The sequence below is a fragment of the Dermacentor silvarum genome, chromosome 11 (assembly GCF_013339745.2).
Source record: "Dermacentor silvarum isolate Dsil-2018 chromosome 11, BIME_Dsil_1.4, whole genome shotgun sequence".
NCBI classification, from domain to species: domain Eukaryota; kingdom Metazoa; phylum Arthropoda; class Arachnida; order Ixodida; family Ixodidae; genus Dermacentor; species Dermacentor silvarum.
Window position 1 is genome coordinate 62984298 of NC_051164.1, and position 20339 is coordinate 63004636.

The window sequence follows — 20339 nt, forward strand, 5'->3', positions numbered from 1 at the left end:
GAGGCCCAGCTGCAACCAGGTGAACAGGCACCAGGTGAACAGGCACCGCCGGGTGAACAGCCGCAGCAGCCGAGAGTGGAGCTGGTGCCGGATGGCTCCCACAGCTGGAGGGTGGCCGTTGCGGCGGCATGGAACATCTTCTGCTGCTCCCTGCTGCGTCGCGCCATGCCGGTGATGTTCCCCGCTGTGGGAGACGCGTTCGCCACCACCTCCAAAGGCGTGGTCGCCTGGATGAACGCCTTCATCTACAGCCTGGCATACACGCTGTGTAAGCGCCGAAGCATTCAGCGTTGATCGATGCCGCCGTATGCAATGATGTAGCGCCATCTGTTAGGTGGAATTTGACGCGTTTTACCATTCAGTGTCGTCCCTCCAGGCCTAGCAATACTATCTATTAAGCTGTGGGTCTATAGGAGCGTCAATACAAACAGCTGATCTGAATAATAACTATATACAAAAACGCGCTTGTACTTTGTTGTCAGTGTGAGTTCTTTACGCGCTGTTACTTGACGATCGTGAATAAGCAACTAGCCTAAATTTCAGGTTTAGTGAGTTGAGAGAAGGTGACGGCTGATAGTATAACTTCTTTCCTGCTGTTGCGATGAAAAGGAAGTAACACACAGGAGGGTTAGGTTCGAAGCGGACAACCTGGGCATTGCCATTTTGTTACGCAGTCACGGTAGAGTCACGGGTGACCGACGGGAGCCGCCCGGTAAACTTAACGGAGCCCGCTATTCTGTACGCATGCGCAGTGGTGGCAGCCAGCGTTCCGTAACGCTTAGGTGGTAACGCCAAGGCGGCATATAGTCTCTGTATACTAAGACATGGATGAGACCAGTGTCAAACCGGCGCGTTTGATGTATTTATTTTAATGCGAGGCATTCCTTGCCTCATTCTTGGCACGTTGCGGTAGGTAAGTAGGTAGGTAGAGGTAGATAGAGGTAGATAGAGGTAGGTTCCTGTGTCACATCGCTTAAGGAAAATAAAATATTGTGCTACTGATGTGGGAATAGAACCTCTGCCGTCGAGCACAGCAGCCGGGCGATGTAACTATGAGGTCCGGATCGCTTTATTTTATTGCCGGTGACAGTGAAACACGTTAAGAAAAAAACAACTTATAACTTTCTAATTACTAACTTTAGGGCGCATGTTGTGATTGCGATGTTGAGGCAGAGCAGGGGCGAAGTCATTTGTCTGCTTAGCCAAAATTCTAAGACTAAAGAGCACCACTTTCGAGGTTTCTAAAGCCAGCTCCAAAATGCATTTAGGCAGTCGGCGAATTTATTGCTCAAAATGTCATTGATGTTAGCTGCCTATAGTCGCGTATCCTGACTACAAAAGCGGTGGGGGCACATATATTTTTTATACGTTCCGCTTAACAAAAATAACAAAAAAAAGAGAAAATAAGAAACCTGCTATATTTGCGCACTCTTTCGAGAAAAGCGATTTGTCGAAGTTAGCGCATGCGTTCTATCCTTCTTCAGTCCGTATTTTACTTTCGCCACTAATTCCACGCAATGAGTAATATTGTCGTTTATTCCGAACCAGGGTTTCACACTAATTCAAAGGAAATACGTAGCCGCAATGCGGTTGATGGCCACCGGGCCTGTAAGTCGGACCGGGATATATATCGAATATAAAGGCGGGGATCACAAGAAAGTTTTATATATAGGTAATTCGATACATAAAATATTTTTATTGCGATAGCAATTATATGGACACTTCTACCGGATTTCTGCCGTCGCCGTGAGGTTACCTATAGATAAAATCTTCGCCGCGCGCCGTATGCCCGAGCGGAAGCGTGCGGGGACGCGCGCTATCACGGAGAGCGAACGCACTCAATCACCCACGCGCAAGCAAGGAAGCGGGAAGCCAGCGCCGGAGGGAGCGCGGGGGGGGGGGGGGGGGGGTGCACTTCTACGCTGCCAACAACCGCGCTCGTCGCTCGTCCGCACCGTCTCTTATCTACACTCGGCTCTGACCTTTATGCGCCGTGCATTCGCCGCTCAGTTTCCGTTGAAGCGATCGACCGCACGTACCTTCGCCCGCTGCTGCGGCGTATATATGCGCTTGCTGCCAGCGTTTTGACAGTCGTTGTCTGCAGTCATTCAGTGTGATCTATTCATGTTTGTTTGTGCGCGCTCACACCACGATTGTTCAATCAGTTAGTAATAGTCGGGCCACATTTTCCAACGCTACACATGCAATGCTGCCCGGGTCGGCAGTGCAGCGCTACAAGTGTGTCCCTTCGCACGCGCTGCCCACGGGAAGCGCTTCTCATCAACACCACCGTTTCACACGCGCCTCCTCGTGGTCATCGAATCTCTCTTCATGTCGGTCTACTTACGCCGCAACACACCTGCTTACTTAATCAGCTCATGTTTACTACAATTCATATTGCTACCAAAGCCGCTCACCTTACTTCGTATGACATTGCTGTGTTGCTATCGCATTCATTGCTTCGCCATTAGGGCGAAACTGTGACATTTTTTTAAATAAAAATGTTCAAAGGGATTTTACAGCTGTTCGTTCTACACAGTACTTCGTTCTATGTGGGTTCGGTATATCCGGGTTCGACTGTTCATCTCTCACCCTCACACGTTCACAGCGCCCGTGGTGACCGTACAGTGCCGGACCGTGCCGCTGAAGGTTTTGTCCATCGGAGGCGCAGTGCTGGTCGGCGTGGGCCCGATAATGTGCTTCTTCTTGGGCAGCCTCGCCCTTATGGTGCCAGCGATAGGAATCTGCTGCGGTAAGTCTCGGGCTTTATCAGCTGCAGTCACGCGTCGTGCAGGAGTGCGCTGACCGGAACTGGTTGGAGCATGTTTTGAAGGGAATACTTTGTGGGCATAGTATTCTGCGAAACTATAGTGGCTAAAAGCCCCTCCTGCAGACATGCGTGTTAGCGAGCCGCAAACATTTGGTAAACTTCCACAAAGGCAGGTAAAGCGCGACTAAAACACGGGAAGCGGAGAGAATGAGAACATATAGAGCGTTCCTTCCAACTAAATGTGTTATGCAAAGATACCCGTATATAAGCATTCACCATTCGTAGTACAGTCACATCCCATTTGCGTCTTACGTGCCTTAAGATGTCGCCTTACCAACGAGCTTGGGTACAGATCATGGTGCTACAAAGTCGGTAGAAGCACTATGCTAACTCTAGCCTGTTATCTCCCCCTAAGAGAAAGCTTAAGCTGGGGCCCAACTCCGATGCGGCCTATTCAAATGAGACTCAGAGATTGACTCCAACCACATAAGGGAATTTATTAGCCCGGCTCTTCCTTCAGGGGGTATTCTTCGGAGGTGGCGATGTGCAGCTTTTAAAGGGTCCACCGTAAGAAAGGAGGAGGCGGGAGAGATCGGAAGGTGGGGAGACACTTCACAGGACACCTGTTCATGACAGACGGAAAAGGCGAAAGGGTGGGGTGGCTCTGGTGTTGCTGGTCGGCTGGGATGACCGATGCTGGGGGCGCTTTTGGCGCTGAGCCGTGCTCCCTCAAGGGCTGCAGAAGATAGCGCCAACCTTTCCTTTTCAAATGAACCACTTAGTAGTAGTAGGGCGCTTTACCCGCGGGAATGCCGCTGAAAGGGGGGGGGGGGGGGGGGGGGGGCGAGATGTTTTGGTGCTGGTGACCTCGATCGGGGGTCCTTTCTTTTCGTCGTGTCTCCAAGGCCATGAACGTACACATACCTCTTTGTATGTCTATGGCCTTGGAGACAGGACGAAAAAAAAAAAGCCCCAGCCACCCCCCCCCCCCCCCCCCCCGCTCTAGGTCACCAACACCAAAACATCCCGCTCCCCCCCCTCCCCCTTCAACGGCATTCCCGCGGGTAAAGCGCCCCCAGCATCGGTCATCCCTGCCGACCAGCAACGCCGGAGCCACCCCAACCTTTCGCGTTTTCCGTCTGTCAAGACACAGCCGCTGGATTAAAAAAAAAAAAAAAAAAAAACGCCTTTTTTTTTTTTTTTATCCAGCGGCCGTGGTCAAGAACAGGTGCCCTGTCAAGTGTCTCCCCACCTTCCGCTCTCTCCACCTTCCTCCTTTCTTACGATGGACCTTTTTAGAGTCAATCTCTAAGTCTTCATTAGTTTTCCCAACCTGACAGGTAATTCTGTCGAAATGTTTAGCTTCAGGCCATTCAATTACATGTAAAACGCAGAAACGCTTTTCTGAGACAACCCCTCGACCGATTTTAATGAAATTTGTTGCCTTTGAGAGATAAAGTTAGTCTAGTGACTTCTGAAAGTAGAATTTCCATTTAGGGCCGCAAGCTTTTTTTTTTAAATTCAGAAATTCGAAAGTTCGGAAAATATAGAAGCACGAAGTTTACAAATTAATAGCTCTGCATCAAGAACAGCTATCGCGGTTCTGTAAACGGCAACCATTAGATCATTCAAAGCGGACAAATTCGATGCGTCAAATCTTACGTGAATTCGTTACGTTGTGTACAAGGGTTCTGCAAAAAGCTGCATTTCCATATTACTAAATTCTTTGAGATTCATGTGTAATCAATCAATTCTGTCCGCTTTAGGTGTACTATTAGATGCAATGCGAAGAATTGTGATATCATTCTTTCAGTGCCGAGTTAGATTTGTAAAGTTGGTGGTTTCGTTTTCAGAACATTTGCGCTTTTCTGCCAATTTTTAAATAAAATATTTACGAACTAGATAGAACGTTCGAAACTAACAGTCACCAAAGTTTAAGTTTTTCTTTTAAGTGCAACAGAGCTCGTCAGACTTGGTGCAGTGGTTGCCGAGGAAAACGAATTCTCCTTTTGCATGTATTTAGATAAAAGCACCCGAGCTAAAGCTACCGTTTAAGTCACAAAATTATGATACGCCATAGGGGTTCACGCTAAAATGGCCTTTTATTCAGCGGTAAACGGTTCGCACTTAAGCATTACGCTTCACACCTAAACGTTTCTTTATACATTTTGTTGAACTGTGGTGAACTGGCACGTTTGACATCCACAAAAACTGCGCAGTGGGTTATGGGAGACCGCCGTAGGGGAGGGGTCCGGATTAACTTTGACCTCCTGGGGTTCTTTATCCTCCATCCAATGCACGGTACACGAAAGATTAGGGATCAAACCTCGTGCACAGCAACGCGACGCCCGTAGCCATGCGCTATTAGCTACCCTAACACGGAGGGTCATAGATACGTTTTGTTAAATATATGTCCCTTTACAATTAATCTACGCGTTGAAGCGGCATTGTAGGTTACAAGATTTTATTCAGCATTATTCGAGAAAATATGCGCGTGTTCGGGAAAAATTAACGCCTAAATGCCGGCTTCTCAGTTATTAGTTCTAAAGCACCTTTTTGCACTGTAGAGACAGCGGTGTATTTGCATGAAGGCGGGCTTTCCCCCTATGCTTCTCTGTGCAAAGAAGCGAGCAATCTGACACATGCTCAGCGCAGAAATGAGAGTCGTGCCGCTTGGATAGCGTGGTATCGTAACTGTATGCGCACGCTTGGAAGGAGTTATGCGCGGGGGCGGCCAAAACGCACCCTAAAGAGTAGCTTCGAATTGCACCCTGGAAGCGTTACACATGCGCAAAATTCACGAGAAAGCACGAATCGAGCGTCTTTTTGAAACCGCGATCCGGCTCGCTCCATGCTCCCACGAGAGTGAGGCGCAAGCAGTCGTGTCACTGCAGGGGCACCGCAAGTTTATTTGGAATGTGGGGGCCAACTCTGGAGAGGGAGGGGGTGGGGGGGGGGGATGATTCAGTTCGCTTGGAGCTTGAATGGATCTTGTGGTTGCGCTAGTCCAACAATGGTTTTAGGAGGTGCTGGCTTGCTTCCACTGCCCCCCCCCCCGTCCCCCCTGGTTCCGGAGCCCCTGCAGGTCACTCATGGGCGCCTACCAAGAGCGGGACAGTTGTAGTGTTCGGCAGCCCAGTCTCGATTTCCTGGGTGAAACTGGTCGGCATTCATTACGCCACAGAAATCAGCAGCGCTAGCACTTTGCACGTCTCGACCCGGTAATGAACTCCGCAGACGACGGGCTTGAAGTATCCTATTATAGGATCACTCGTCTGAAACCTTCCCTTGAAAAGTTAACTAAAGTCTAATATTTACGAATAATTGCTAAATTCCTGCCTCTGGTCATTTTATATCTATGCCTCAGAGATAAAAAGAATTCCGAAGAAATCGGTCAATCACCGTATCTTCTGTTTCGCGCAATTCCGACCGCCATTTTCTTAAGCATCCTTCATTTAAGCGGAACGAAGCTAAATTAACGAATGGTTCCTATTGACCCTCTTCCCGGCGCTCCCGTGGGCGCTGCCATGTTTGATCACGTGGCGACGCGTCCATTGCTTGCCTCAGCTGCCTCCGTCGCCTCCGTGTTTACAATGCAAGCGCGTGGCACCGGTGCGGCGCAGCAAACCTCCGTTTCTACGCATATCGTAGACGGTGACTGTGTGGACGACACGAAGCTTTGGCCACAGCTTTAGAGGACATATGTAAGTGCTTTCAGAGCTCATTACGCTTTGTCCAAACGGCGCGAGCAGCGTATACGATGCTTGTACTAAAAGCGGGGCTAGAAATGTTTTCCAACCTGTCGAAACTTTCCGCTTATGAATTAAATCAGGATCAATGTGTTCGTTCTTTTTTTGGCAAACATTTTACAGCAGCGGCTTGTCATGTTTCTGACTCAGTAAAGTTCCTCGGTGCGGCCACTACGTGATTGTTTATTTTCAGCCTAATCGCTCGCGGGTGTGCTGTGCTGCGATGGATTTGTTCTTGCTGCGCACAAAGCTTGGAATGTAAATGTTCTGTACTTTGTGGTAGCTTGTAGCAAAGGCGCATTATCGCTAGTCCCTCGCTTACTCTGTGGACCGTCACGAAACGTTCAGCTTCCAACATTCGTGTCTTGTCAGTGTATAGTCGCAGTCACTCATGCTTCGGCACATTGATTCAAGTGTGCGCCCATTCACTTATTATTGATACGTTGGCGACAGGGTGGGTGTAATTTCGTGTGCGAGTAGGGGTAGATGTGTGTAGATAACGTACGAGAAACTTACTATGCCAGTAAGTGGCGTTACTTCCTTCTGTAACGAGTGGTACTCACTCTTTCTAAGTGCCGACGTTGCGGAGATGAAGTCCTTTCTTTGGAGGTTGGCTATACAGCGCTGGTGGATGAATTATCTTATTTTATCCTCGAGGAAAGCCGTACATCGCGAAGGGCCGGCAACACAGGCAGTCCTTATGTAGCAGCGGCGACGCAGGTTGATTCCATTCTTTAATATGCAAATCACTATTTTTGCAGTTAACTACCGCACACGTCTTCCCTTTATCGTTACACATTTTGCAGCATGAATTGGCACGGTGCATTAGCGAAAACCCACTTGCAAATAAAAATAAAATTTCCGACAGCTGATCGAACAGTAGCAGGGCAGAAGCAGAAGTGGTTTCGTATTCGTGCGCATTCGCTGAGGCACCGTATGGCGCGTCGCCGAAAGTGCCATCTCGTTCCTCTAGAGCAAACTGCTCCGCGAAAAGGGTCAGTACGGAACCCGTTGAATGTGTCACGTCGACGGCTGCGATCAGAGGGGCACTCGACGGAATCGGTTCAATCCGTATGTGCCCGTGTGGTCACGCACGACGTGTTTGCCTTGTGCATGTCGCCACAGGCCTCGGCGCCGCCCTGTCGATGGTCGTGAACGAGACGGTCGTGCACCTTCACTTCAAGGCGGATCGTCGCAAGGCCATGTCCATCTCCCGGGCGGCCTTCTCACTGTCGGCCATCGCTTACCCCTTGGTGCTCGCGCTGCTTGTGAGCACGTACGGACTCGACGGCGCGTTGCTCGTGTCCGGCGCCATATCGCTCAACGCCCTGGCCGGCTCCCTCCTCATGGACAGGTAGTAAATCTCGCGATACCTCTGGGCGATATACTTGCACGCAGCAGTCGCCTGTATAAACACGGAGGAAGACGAATAAGTGAGGTTGCAAAAAATGTGTGCTGGAAGTCACGTGTCATTTCTATGCTTCGCAGTCCTCTTCGATTATGGGGCTAATAGTATAGCGCAACGGTTGCTATAAGGCCACTGCTTGCTCTCTCTGGCGTGACTGAGTATAACTTGAAGCAGCACGAGGAAGATGAGGACAAGAATCGAAAACAAGCACAACAGGACGAACAGTTGTGTTAGTTTTCGATTCTTGTCCCACAGCGCTCGTCCTGTTGTTTGTTTTCGGTTCTTGTCCGCGTCTTCTTCGCGCTGCTTCAAGTTATTCTCAAGATGAACCAACTCGCCCGAATCAAGTTGTTGTTCAGGCGTGACCTTCGTCGTCGTGGCGTGAAGCGCGCAGGCGCGCTAGGTTGCGAGCGAAAAAGGACAGATTAGAGAGGAGGAGTTGACGTGCAAGTCCCAGAAGGCTTCGCGGTGAGTGACGTCAGGACCTCTTCTCATTACCCTCTCCCCCCTTTCTCCATGTCTGTCCTTTACAGTATGTATAGAGTCCATGGTGGCATTTGTTACCCGGTGTTTACTGATAGATTTACGTTGGTACTGTTATCCTTTTTAGGGGGGACACTGTAACCGGTGGCATTTTTATGTTAGGAAGAATTTTGCGTTTTCCGCTGCGTTATTTTTGCTAAACTTTCATGACAGAATCGCAAGTTATCGATTCTATCGTTCAAAATAACACTTGGCACAGTTATATACTGGTTCATCAAGAAAAAAAATTCGAAGTTGCCTTTGTCTGTGGCTCTCGCCACCAGACAAACTATCTGCTACCGAGGCAGAAGATGATGATAACGATCGTATGAGCAGCCCCTAGGATGGTGCCACACAAGCTCGTTTTTTGTAAGCTTTCTAAATTCGTATGAATGCCTTTATATGCTAAGTTATCCTATTCAAACTAAAAGTGAACTTAATATCTCCTCAACGTCTTTTTTTTGTGTCTTAAGTGAAGGTCCTAGGCCACTAAACCCTAGAAAAAATAGTGGCAAGCCTCAGAGCACTGTAAATGACTGATTATAATAAGCTTTTCTACAGCCAGTTTTCCCAAGAGGATACTGTATTGTGACTTCACGACACAGAATGTGGTCACGTGGCAGCAGGGCAAGGTGTACGCCCCAATTGAAGGGTGAACATTATCGAAGAGTGCAGTGTTTTTATCAAAGCAGCGATATCAACTGGGAAGAGAAATCATACAGGCAACTAGATTCAAAAGGACGCCGACAGGGGCACTCTTCAAGAGGCAATGTACAGTTGACGAGAAGATACCTGATTTACCTCACTCGTGTCTGAGTGGTGTTTTGGGGTGGCCAGTCATGTTAATACCGCCAAAACGCGTACGCAGAAAGACAGAGGGAACAGGGGACGGAACAGTGAACGGGAGAACCGGGAACAGGCTCAGGGAACAAGAAAACCGAGTTCTAGGCTCGTTGGCGTGTTTACAACGCGTAGTAGACAGAAAAACAGAAAACGGAGACAACGAAGCTCACGATATCTCTTGTGTCTCTATGTTTCCACGCTCACGAGAAGTGGCAAGGTTAGAAACGCTGAATAATCAACGTTTTACTTTCTCTATTTTAATATTGCTCACTAAAACGTATACAGTAACTCCACTGGAGTTGTGTATGCGTAAGCATACCCTGAAATTTCAAGTTGACCCACCCCGAAATTTAAGTTGACTCACCCACAAATTTCAAGTTGGCCCTCCCCTGAATTTCAAGTTACCCCCGCAAGTTTAGGTTGGCCGGAGGGTTCGGGCCGGAGGGCCGGAAGTTTCCGGGAGGGTTCGATCTTGTTAAACAGCGCGAAAAGAGACAAAGGACGGCATAAAAACAAGACAAAGAACACAAAGGTGGGGCGGAGGCAAGCGCTTACTTCCAACTTTGGAAGTCCGCTTGTACCATCCATTCGGCACACGTTAAAGGACCCTAGGTGGTCAAAATTATCCCGGAGTCCCCCAATACGGCGTGCTTCATAATCAGATCGTGGTTACGGCAAGTGAAACCCCAGGATTTTACTTGTTCAACTTTGAAATTCAGAGTTGGAAGTCAGCCCTTATCTCCGTCCCCATTTTTTGCCGTTCTTTGCCGGAAATAAAGTATCTTATAAGTGCGTCCCAACCTCAGTACTTGCAAGGTGTCAGCCTTTTACGTGTGACAAGCGTGTGGCAGAGTTTCTGCAACTTCAATAGTACGTGTTAGTACTTATTTATTGAGTGTGAACAGTGAACGCTTACTCAGATCTTCCGTAAATCAATCAATCAAATCAATCGAAATTTTATTCATCTCAAGAAGGGCAAGGGTGTGGCGGGAAAATGTAGCTTGACTAAGCCTGGTCCCCTATGTTACAATTCGGCAGTCAGCAGCACAGGCATAGGTACAAGGTAGCTTGGCATTTATAAATGTACTAGGCACTGCACGAGAGATGCATTCTTTTTCTCACTTTGTTTTTCCTCACTGCTCTCTTGCACCGCCTCCGCAGGCCCCCATGGATGTCTCCGAGCGACCCTATGCCATCGATACACCGACCAGAGGGCGCGGATGACCGTCCAGCGGCTGAATTAGAGCAGGGCCCCAAGGGAGGCGCCTCCGAGAAGCCGGATGCATCCAAGGTGCGTTTATTGCACTCGAGGCGCGCTTAGGGTCATCGCCATGCTGACCCGGGTGCTACGACGCATGCGCGGCCCGTACGGCTGAGCCCGCGCTCCGAGTGTTGTAGGTCACGTGACCTGATGCCGGTGCGAGGGTGACGGCGAGGGCGAGCCGAGATGGCTGGTGCCTTGATGCGGCGCTGCCTTCCAGCGTGCCAAGTGTTCTAGGTCACGTGAACTGCCTGACTTTCGGAGGAGTGGCACAGTGAATCGTTTAGGGGAGCGATAGGACGGAACGTTCGCTTCGGGAGAAGCGCGAGCGCTTCCCGTTGCCGGCGGTCTTCGTCACGCAATGGGTCGCGATCGCGAATGAATTAATGAAATGAATGAAAACATTGCTCTTCATAAACGAAGCCGCTAGGTTAGCGAGCCCTCAATGCAAGGCTCCGCTGGTGAACTTTTCCAGACACTTCCGGACGCAATCCACCAGGTAGCGTTCGTCTCATGCTGTGTCTTGGCGAGATTGAGCCATGGTCCGGTGTGCTGTTAGTCATCGAGTGAACTTTGTTCACGTGTGTCCTTGGGCGCGTGACACCACGCGTGTTTAGTTAGCAGGCGAGTGTTTACTGCTATTTACACTGCCTATAAAAGTACGAGCCTTACTTAGTGTAACATTCTAATACCTTGCAATCACTGTCAGTGCGTCGCCCGTTGGGCGAAACTGTGACTTTCTCTGCCAGGTGCCTAGGCCAACCTATGTGAGCCTGTCTTTAACAGAACTCGTGGCTGGTATTTGTGAGAACAAGCAACGAAGACGACAGGAAGAAAGGCTCGACCACAAGCTCTAATTTTCCAGCTACGGTTTATTGCGAAGCATGCAAGGGTCATGCAGTTTTACCGGCCCTCCCAACATGAAAAAAATGCCAGGCCTGCGCGGCACACGCAGCACACTCACAGCGTAAGCTAGATGAGCGTTTCCACAGTACTACTACAGTGCCTAGAAGTATATTCTAGGCACTGTAGTACTACCTAGTAATTTGAGTGAATACGTCAGGAACGCGCTTGGGACGCCGTCGCGCTTGCAAGCCGACGCGTTCCATCGCCGATGGCTAGCGCCGTTCGGCCCAGCCAAGCGGCCGACAATGCAACTACGGCTGTCACATTCGCTCCCATTGCAACGCGTCCAATCTAGCGCAATCAACGTGATCCCGAGCGTCCGTCGGTATGTTAGCGCCATCTAGTTAAGGCGGCAGCAAAATTGATTTTGACCACCTGCGTTTCTTTAACGTGCACGTAAATCTAAGTACACAAGCATTTTTGCATTTCGCCCTGGTTGAAATGTGGCCGCCGCAGCCAACGACCCAATCTGCGACCTCGAGCTCAGCAGTGCTGTGCCATAGTCACTATATAAGCCGCCGCGGTGTGTCGGTAAAATCAATAATTATACAGCACATGACCTTGTCTGGAAGTAACGTCATAGTAAATTTATTTCAGTGGGAGGCTCCGGATTAATTTTGAACACTAGGCGCTTTTCAACGTGCCCCCCAATGCACGAGGCGCGAGGAACGCGCCTCGTGCATTTCGCCCGCCGCGGCCTCCATAAGCAGTTGTCTACTTCAATGGAAATGTGGGATAACGGGAAACCCGAGGTTTTACGATGGAAATTGGTGTAATCGTGAAACTCACTAGCAGATTTCTGATTCGTTTATTTATGCTGTTGATAAAACGTTCATTTCACAATAACAATCAAGGAAGTGGATTCATCAGGGCAGAGGACGGGAAAAGGAGGTAACTTACACCTGACGCTTTTCCACTGGTCCTCCCGAAAAACGGCGCCTCCTATTGCAGTCTTCCGGGATGGCTCGAAACCAAACTTGGTTTTCAGGGCATGGGACAGCCGCTGCACCAATATTGATGAGGTTTATTGCATCTAGAACTACCGATCGTATGCAATACACACGCGCACACACAAAACGCACTCACTAACACGCAGACACACAAGCGCGCACACCCACACTTATAGGCACAAACAAGCACACACATACATGCACGCAGACACCACATACGCAAACACGAGCACGCACACGCAAATACCCGCATACAAACGCGCGCCGCGCTCAAAATACTCACGCACTCGCCACAAACACAAACACGCGCACAAACACGCGCGCACACGCACGCAATGCGTTTACAAAACATGCATGCACGCCGCGCGCACGCACGCACGCACACACACACACATACACACACAAAGCGCTCGCAAAACACGCAGGCACGCGCGCACGCACGCACGCACACGCACGCACGCACGCACGCATGCACATACGCACGTAAAGCTAGCCCAAAACACGCTCAAGAAAGGTGTCCGGCAAGCAGCAGAAGTGCGCGACCGCGCCAGGGAGGGCCTACACCGCGCCGGGACTTTCGAAAGGTGAAGCCAGTCCCGTCACTTCTTTTTCTACGCAATACAAAAAATGGTCGACCATATTTCTGAAAGTTCAAGCGCTCAGAAACAATGCGAAACTATGCAGGCGCACAGTAGAAGTAGCAATCTTGCGGCATTCTTGCCGTACTAAGAGCGCAACCGCTTTTGAGCTGACATTAGTGAATTGTGCTATCACAGTGGGATACTTCTACAAAATTATGGTGAGGCATTAAAAATAAAATAAAAGAAAAGCCTCGCCTGTGCCACCGAGGTATAAAAGGCTATGGCTGGGACACTTCTACAGCCAACAATAAAATAATCAAATAACCAAACCCCGAATAAATGGACGCTTGCCTGAAACTTTCCATGCTGACAGTACTACCGACCGCCGACACCGGGCACCTTGCAACGGCTCGTATCAGCCTCCGTGGATCCATCTTCCAGCGCGTAACAAGGCTTTGCGTTGAGGTTGGGCACGGTTAACGCACAACGCACGGGCCACATCTTTGATTACACCGCGCACAAAACCAATCTCACGTATAAAACTATTTCGCAGAGCGCGAGACGCGACCGATGGCAAAATATAGACAATGCATCTTTCGAAGCAAGAGCCATATAGCTGAACTATTACGTCGAGAGCCATGTAGCAGCGAATAAGGTGATGAAGCAGTTTCCACCTTCCCACCCTCCCGCGAGCCGCGTTGTCTAGGCAACGGTACAGTGTCCGCGCGTCACTTCCGGTCGCTTCTCATTCGGGAGGGTGCAGCCGCGCTGCGCACTTATCGCGCTGCGCCGAACTCAGTTGAACTATTAAAAATTTGCTGCTGCTACCCATTTATTCTAACAGGTTTGCTTGCTCGCGTGGCCGCCTGCTTGCTGCCACTTCGTTGTGGTCTCTAGCTGTAGCGGTGAGCTGCGAATACGTTTCGTGCCGAGCCTTTCTTTTTTAGACGCTGTCTGGGCCGCATCACTGTGGGTACAGCGCACAAATCGTGACCGTGAGCTTGCCGATCGGCGCTCTTCTACAGGTGCGATCAAGTTACCCACTGCGTCCAATCGAGGCGGCCATGCGAGATCACAGCGTAAAGTTTCAGCGAGATCGTGGCTCGCTAAGGGCGCTCACATATTGGTCGTGTGACGGTGAGGCGCAAGCATTCACATCACTCATGCGCGTCTGCCAAAGGAGTGACAGTTGTGCTCTTCCGCAGTGCATGTTTCGGCTTCCATAACTTTCTAGTCCGCAATTCATTACGCTGAAGCAATAGGTGGCGTCAGTTCTCTGCATTCGTAGAACCATCTATGAACTATTTCGATTAAGGGCTTCGAGCAGTAGGATAAGCTGTCCGACTTCGTCGGTTGATAAGTAAATTGGCCAAATTTTTATACTTGCGTGTCTAATTACTTCCTCGAATCGTTTAGAAAGACACGTCACCGTGGTTACACAATCTCGAGGTAGTGGCCTAAGTATAGCATATTTCCAAATTTTAAGGATTTGCGAACGTATTTCCTGAAATCAACGTCACTTTGCCTTAGCAGGTTCTCTGTAGAACGACGGCCTGGCCTACCGATCTCCACTTAGTCCAACCTATACTTGCTGACACCATCTTTTACCTGCAAATTCCCCCATTTCAGCACACCACCTAGTTCTCTCAAATGTACGTTTCGTGGAAACAGACGAAGAGACTGAAGGCTGCGTTTGTGAGAGCGTAAACTGTGGACCAGCTGACAACGCTAGACCCAAATATGTATGCTGAGACTGACCATCGGTGTTTGAGATGTGTTCAGAGAGCGCATGAAAAGCTTAGTGAACCTCTGAAGCACTTGGGCAGGCTACGTGGATATTCCGGAGCAGTTTGAGAGCTCCCAGCGCGATCTCGCCGCTATAAATGTCTTCATTATGGCTTCGCGAAGCAAACTATGTTGATGCTATTCTACAGCAGAATGTCGTATGACTACACGACCCTGTTTGTTTAGCAATGTATCCAGAAAAATTGGTTAGGTTCGCCACTTGTTGTTGGGCTATTAAGGGCACCGCAATTTGTGCAAGGTTGTGCAAATTGCTTGCGTGTTTTCATTCTGCTACTGTAGTTTGTTAAAAAGAGTCTAATTGCATTGCAGTATCACAGTGAGCACTAAATCTAATGACATTCAATGAAATTGTGAGTGCGTGTACTTTTTCTGGGTCATACATTTAGGAGTGGCCGTCATATCCTAACATCAGTATCTTAGAAAAGAATTCAATACATAGACATATTGCTCAATGCGCGGACGTATATGCGTTCTTATGCCCAGATTTATCCATGAATCCTTGTGTTCAACATCCTTCAGTCGTCGATTTAACACCCTTCTTTCAGCAACTTCACGCCTTATATGTGTGGTATACACCCTTATGATAGCGTGTTTTTGGCAATATGGTTGCTAAAGGGGTGTACACGTGGATGTAAACACGAAAAACACCCCTTTCAACACCCTTAAGAGTGTAAAAATGTTTAGTGTGCATAAGCGTGGAGGACAGACTGAAGGAACTCTGCACTGGAAACAGATATCACAGTTCTACAAACTGCAACGTTTAGAGCATCTGTGGCTTTAGAGCATCAATTTGAAATATGAATTTACAGTTATGATGTAAAATTTGTGCAATGCTTTTGGGCATTTTGCAAAAGTCCTATTCACAAGCTATATCCTGTATCCTGGCTCGACTATTACGCTTTCCTCTCTTCTTGTATACGAGATACTGTACACCCTTTACAGAATGCAAACACTCAGCTGTGTTGTATTTAGCTGAATACGGAGTGATATCGCTAACACGCGTCATACTATAAAGTAGGTATTATATTATTTGTAGGCATTATATCGGTAGCCATTATATTATTAAAGTGCAATTATAGTGGAATCGATCATTGTTGGCATATGCACGCAATGAAGCTTGGTCAATCCGGATTCAGCAGATGTCGGTGGCAGGCGAAGACCCCTCGACCGCCGGGAATAATCCCGCACCTGTTTCGGGCGGCGCCTCAGGAGCAGCTTCGGTCGATCCCGGCATGGCGGCCCAGGCCGAAGGAATGGAACCACATCCCGATGGAGACCAGCCCGCAGCGGTGCCCGAAGGCCAAGCTAACGCCGGTCAGCAGCCCGAGGGGACCGCCGCGGAGCCGCCTAAGGTGATGTCGCCTACCGGAGTCGTGGGGGTAAGCCTATCCCCTGCAGTCACGTATTTACGCGATAGCGTCAAGGGCGCCGTGGCGCAGAAAATCTGACGTCGGCGTGCGGCGTCCGCGGCCAAGGGAAGTCTTGCCGAACCACCCCGACCACGCAGGCCCTCCGCGTGGCGCAGATGAACTGGTGAACTAATTGAAATTCTCAAGGTAAAATTCGTCGGAGAAATCTTAAAGTACGACTTAACCACAACCTATACAGGTATGATAGCGTCGGATTGTAATTTGAATATACGAGAAAACATAATTATGTTACGCGGAAATTCAAACACAAACCCCCTTTTCCAGCATTTCTACCATTCATACAGCGACGCGCCCCGGTCGGAGTTCCTTGCAAAAACAGCATCCAGATGGCGCTCGCCTCCTCGGCAGCGGTGCGCCGAGGCGAAGGTGCAGAAAAAGTCGCAGTTTCACCTGAAAGGCGAAGCATCAATTGCTATAGCAAATTTGTAGAGAGCTATACGGAGTAATGATATTAGCTTTATCAGCTGTATAAACTTGGACATGCAGCAGCACCGGCAACACGCAGAACTGTTGTTGACGCCGTCGGCGTTATGCCCGCGTTCGCTCAAAATGCGTGCGGCGTTGGTGACTGTTGCCGGAGCCTCTGATATAGTAAGTGGTTCGTGAGGAAGGGAAAGGTTGACGCTATCTTCTGCAGCCCTTGAGGGAGCATGGCTCAGCGCCAACGGGGAGGGGTAAGTGGGAGAGAAAGAGGGGTAGTGTGGAGTCGCCACCATGGCTGGACGGGGCAAACCGGCAGGCTGAGGCGGCACGTATCGGCCGAGGTGGTAGGCCGTAGAGTGCTGCAGAGTCTGCAGGGGTGTTGTTCCGAGCCTGTCAGGCCCGGGATGGGATGGGAGGCCGTGAGGCCTTCCCGTTTGCAGAAATGTCTTAGAGGCGTGCGGAGAGCCCTGACGAGTCAAGGTACTCCACGATGCCTCGAAGTGCAGAAAGGTGGTGTCGGCCGGGGAAGAGGAGATCTTCCTCCTTGCCAGAGGGGAGGCCCAGGCGGCGGAACTCCTGCAGGAGTGGGCCCCGCTGCTGGAGGTACGCCGGGCAGGCCAGCAGGAGATGTTGAATGATATAAATAGGCACTTGGTGCCGCAGCTAAACGTCGCCTCCCTTCCCTCCCCCCCTCCCCCATGGCCTTTCGCGCGTAGGAAGAGGCGCGTTTGCTCTACATATATGGTGATTGTAAAGGAGGAAAGAGACGCCTACTTCTGCAGCCCTTAAGGGAGCACGGCGCAGATCGCGCGTTTGTTCTCCGCCGTGCGTTCACTCCCCGTGAAAGCGCGCGCCCCTCGCGCCCTTTCACTCGCACATACAGCGTTCGGCGCGCGGCGACAATTTCATCTCCATTGACGTCATACGGAACCTCACGGCGACGGCGACGGCGCCGACGACGCCGACGGCAGAAATCTGCTTTTGAGTGTCCATATAATTGCTATCGCAATAAAAAGAAAGTTGCAGTTGCCGGGAAGCTTGACAAACAGTCAGGGACCTTTGAATGCTATCGCGTTCCACTCTTAAAGGCGAAGCTCAAGCGCCCTCAAAATTTTTATGATCGACTGTCGATAAATGCATGAAATTAACACAATTTTATGCAAAGATGCTGTAGACTCCATTAAGAGCAAGTCAAGGTGATATTGTTCTGCATTATATGATGAGTCACTATAATTACGGAGTGATTGGTTATCGAAATAATGTGCACTCAGTAATGATACGTTTCTTCCTAAAAAGAATTGAATCACTATATAGTGCTAATTACTTGTACAATTTAACTATAGGTCGCAAGCATTACTAGAAAGAAAAAATTATTTCGTAGTTGCAACAAAAACGTGACACCTCCCGTCAAACACTGTAGTGCTTTCTCCAAAGCGCTCTTCAGTAGCGATGGATTTCCCTCGGAAGTAAAATGAAGGTAGTTGAGGCAAGCAGAACGTTCAATTCACCCTGAGCGTAATTTTTGTGGTCTATTCCTTGCCACAACTGCACAGAAATGGCAAAAATACGTTGCGTCCACAAATGTACACACCGTGACTGAAGGGAATGTAGTTTCCTGCATGAGCTCCGAGAGCGGGAGCTCATGCAGGGAGCTCATACCACAATTCAAATTTCAATAGTGGTACATACTAGCACAATGCATTTCAATGCATGTTTATGTTTCTAATTAACCATGAATACAGTACAGGGTATATAAGTGACTGCTAGCATTAGATGTTATATGCGGTTTTGGCATGCGACATTCTATGCTTACCGAACTGAAAGACATTTCACCTCGAAAAAACAGAAAATTGGCGCGAACTGTTGATGATTATCGATGTAAGCCGATAGGCGAACGCTTCCAGAAAGCTATTCGCTTTTTTGAAAAAAAAATATACGCCTGAAAGTGAATATTTGTAGTTAGGAGGATATTTAGGTAGCGTTTGTTGCTTCATTGCGTAATTATACAAAGAACAGAGTCGCTGACCAGCAGTAGTATGGTAGTATGGCTATATACATATAAGTAGGGGTGTGCCAATATTGATCTTTGAGACCGAATCGAGTACGAATCGAATATGCATAGTACGTTATGAAGCGTAGTTTGTAAAATGCACAATTGGTGCATTAGCAGAAAGCACGTAATTGCTTTCACATGCACAGGGCTCTTCAGAGAGTGCGAATGATCGCTGTACAGCCTGCAAAATTCGGCTTCCTAACTGACGGTAGCCCGCTCCACTACGCAAGTTCTCATGTTTTATGTCTATAATATGTCCCCGGGCTGAAAATACACGGTATTTTTGCTCGAATTCTATGTTTATTTGGGCGAAATTGACGTTTTGAAATATTCGAAAAGTATTCAAAGTACGAATATTCGTATATTCGCATTTACGAATACTTACTTTTCGATTCGAAGACAGAATATAAACTTTCAAACCTCTTGAGAAACAGCAGGGGCTTTTCAATGAGCGTCCCGCAACCAAGGAGGTTAAGAAAAATGCTACAGAAATTCTAGGAATTGTCTACTAATGCGTAAGCATTCTTTGGCTCGGCCGTTACTTCGCTTTTGCTTATTTGCTTTTCCTAGCTTATGCATGTCTACCCATTGCATTTCCGGTGCAAGAGAAATGAAATCCGTGTACTGAACAGGGTGGAGATAAGTCGCCAGGAAGCTGCATGGCCCCTTCAAAGCGATCGTATCAACTCAGCCGGAACGCCATCGCAACCGGTTTCACCACAACTGTTTTTCCCCCTTTTTATTTCTATTTGTATTTTCTCCCCTTTTTTGTTACGACCTTGATGGCGACGTCACCGTCTGTTTTTAACGCCATCACAATAATTTATTATTATTAAATTGTCACATGTACCAATCAGTTATTCTTATTTTTATACTCAGCTGCCCCACAGCAGGCTTCTTTGCAGCCACACCCATGATGCGGGAAAGCAAGCTTTCAAGGTGACCTGACGATAACGGTTTTTTCTCTGATAAATATACGAGGGCGAATCAGAAAGCCTTTGCCCCTATGTCTTATTAGCCAAATTAGGGTCATCACCATAATCATCGTCAGCCTATATTTAAAGCTACTGCAGGACGAAAGCCTCTCTCTGCAAATGCAATCTGCAATTACCCCTATCTTGCACTAGCTGATCCCAACTTGCGCCGCAAATTTCCTATCTATCTATCTATCTATCTATCTATCTATCTATCTATCTATCATCTATCTATTATCTATCTATCTATCTATCTATCTATCTATCTATCTATCTATCTATCTATCTATCTATCTATCTATCTATCTATCTATCTATCTATCTATCTATCTATCTATCTATCTATCTCTATCTATCTATCTATCTATCTATCTATCTATCTATCTATCTATCTATCTATCTATCTATCTATCTATCTATCTATCTATCTATCTATCTATCTATCTATCTATCTATCTATCTATCTATCTATCTATCTATCTATCTATCTATCTATCTATCTATCTATCTATCTATCTATCTATCTATCTATCTATCTATCTATCTATCTATCTATCTATCTATTCTATCTATCTATCTATCTATCTATCTATCTATCTATCTATCTATCTATCTATCTATCTATCTATCTATCTATCTATCTATCTATCTATCTATCTATCT

At 48.3% G+C, this 20339-nt stretch overlaps 1 protein-coding gene across 5 annotated transcripts in view; it reads left to right on the top strand.

Annotated features, from left to right (window-relative positions):
* Positions 1-20339, top strand: part of LOC119432979 (monocarboxylate transporter 9) — a 28966-nt gene continuing 8627 nt past the window's right edge. For 2 of the 5 annotated variants that reach the window (XM_049658865.1, XM_049658869.1), the window contains exons 1-4: positions 1-268; positions 2609-2752; positions 10454-10583; positions 15933-16175. In XM_049658865.1, coding sequence (XP_049514822.1) covers positions 129-268; positions 2609-2752; positions 10454-10583; positions 15933-16175 — 657 coding nt within the window. In that variant the 5' untranslated portion in view covers positions 1-128. Of the gene's footprint in view, positions 269-2608; positions 2753-7649; positions 7874-10453; positions 10584-15932; positions 16176-20339 lie in introns of those variants that run through there. The other 3 variants (XM_049658866.1, XM_049658868.1, XM_049658867.1) reach the window with 3 other exon arrangements.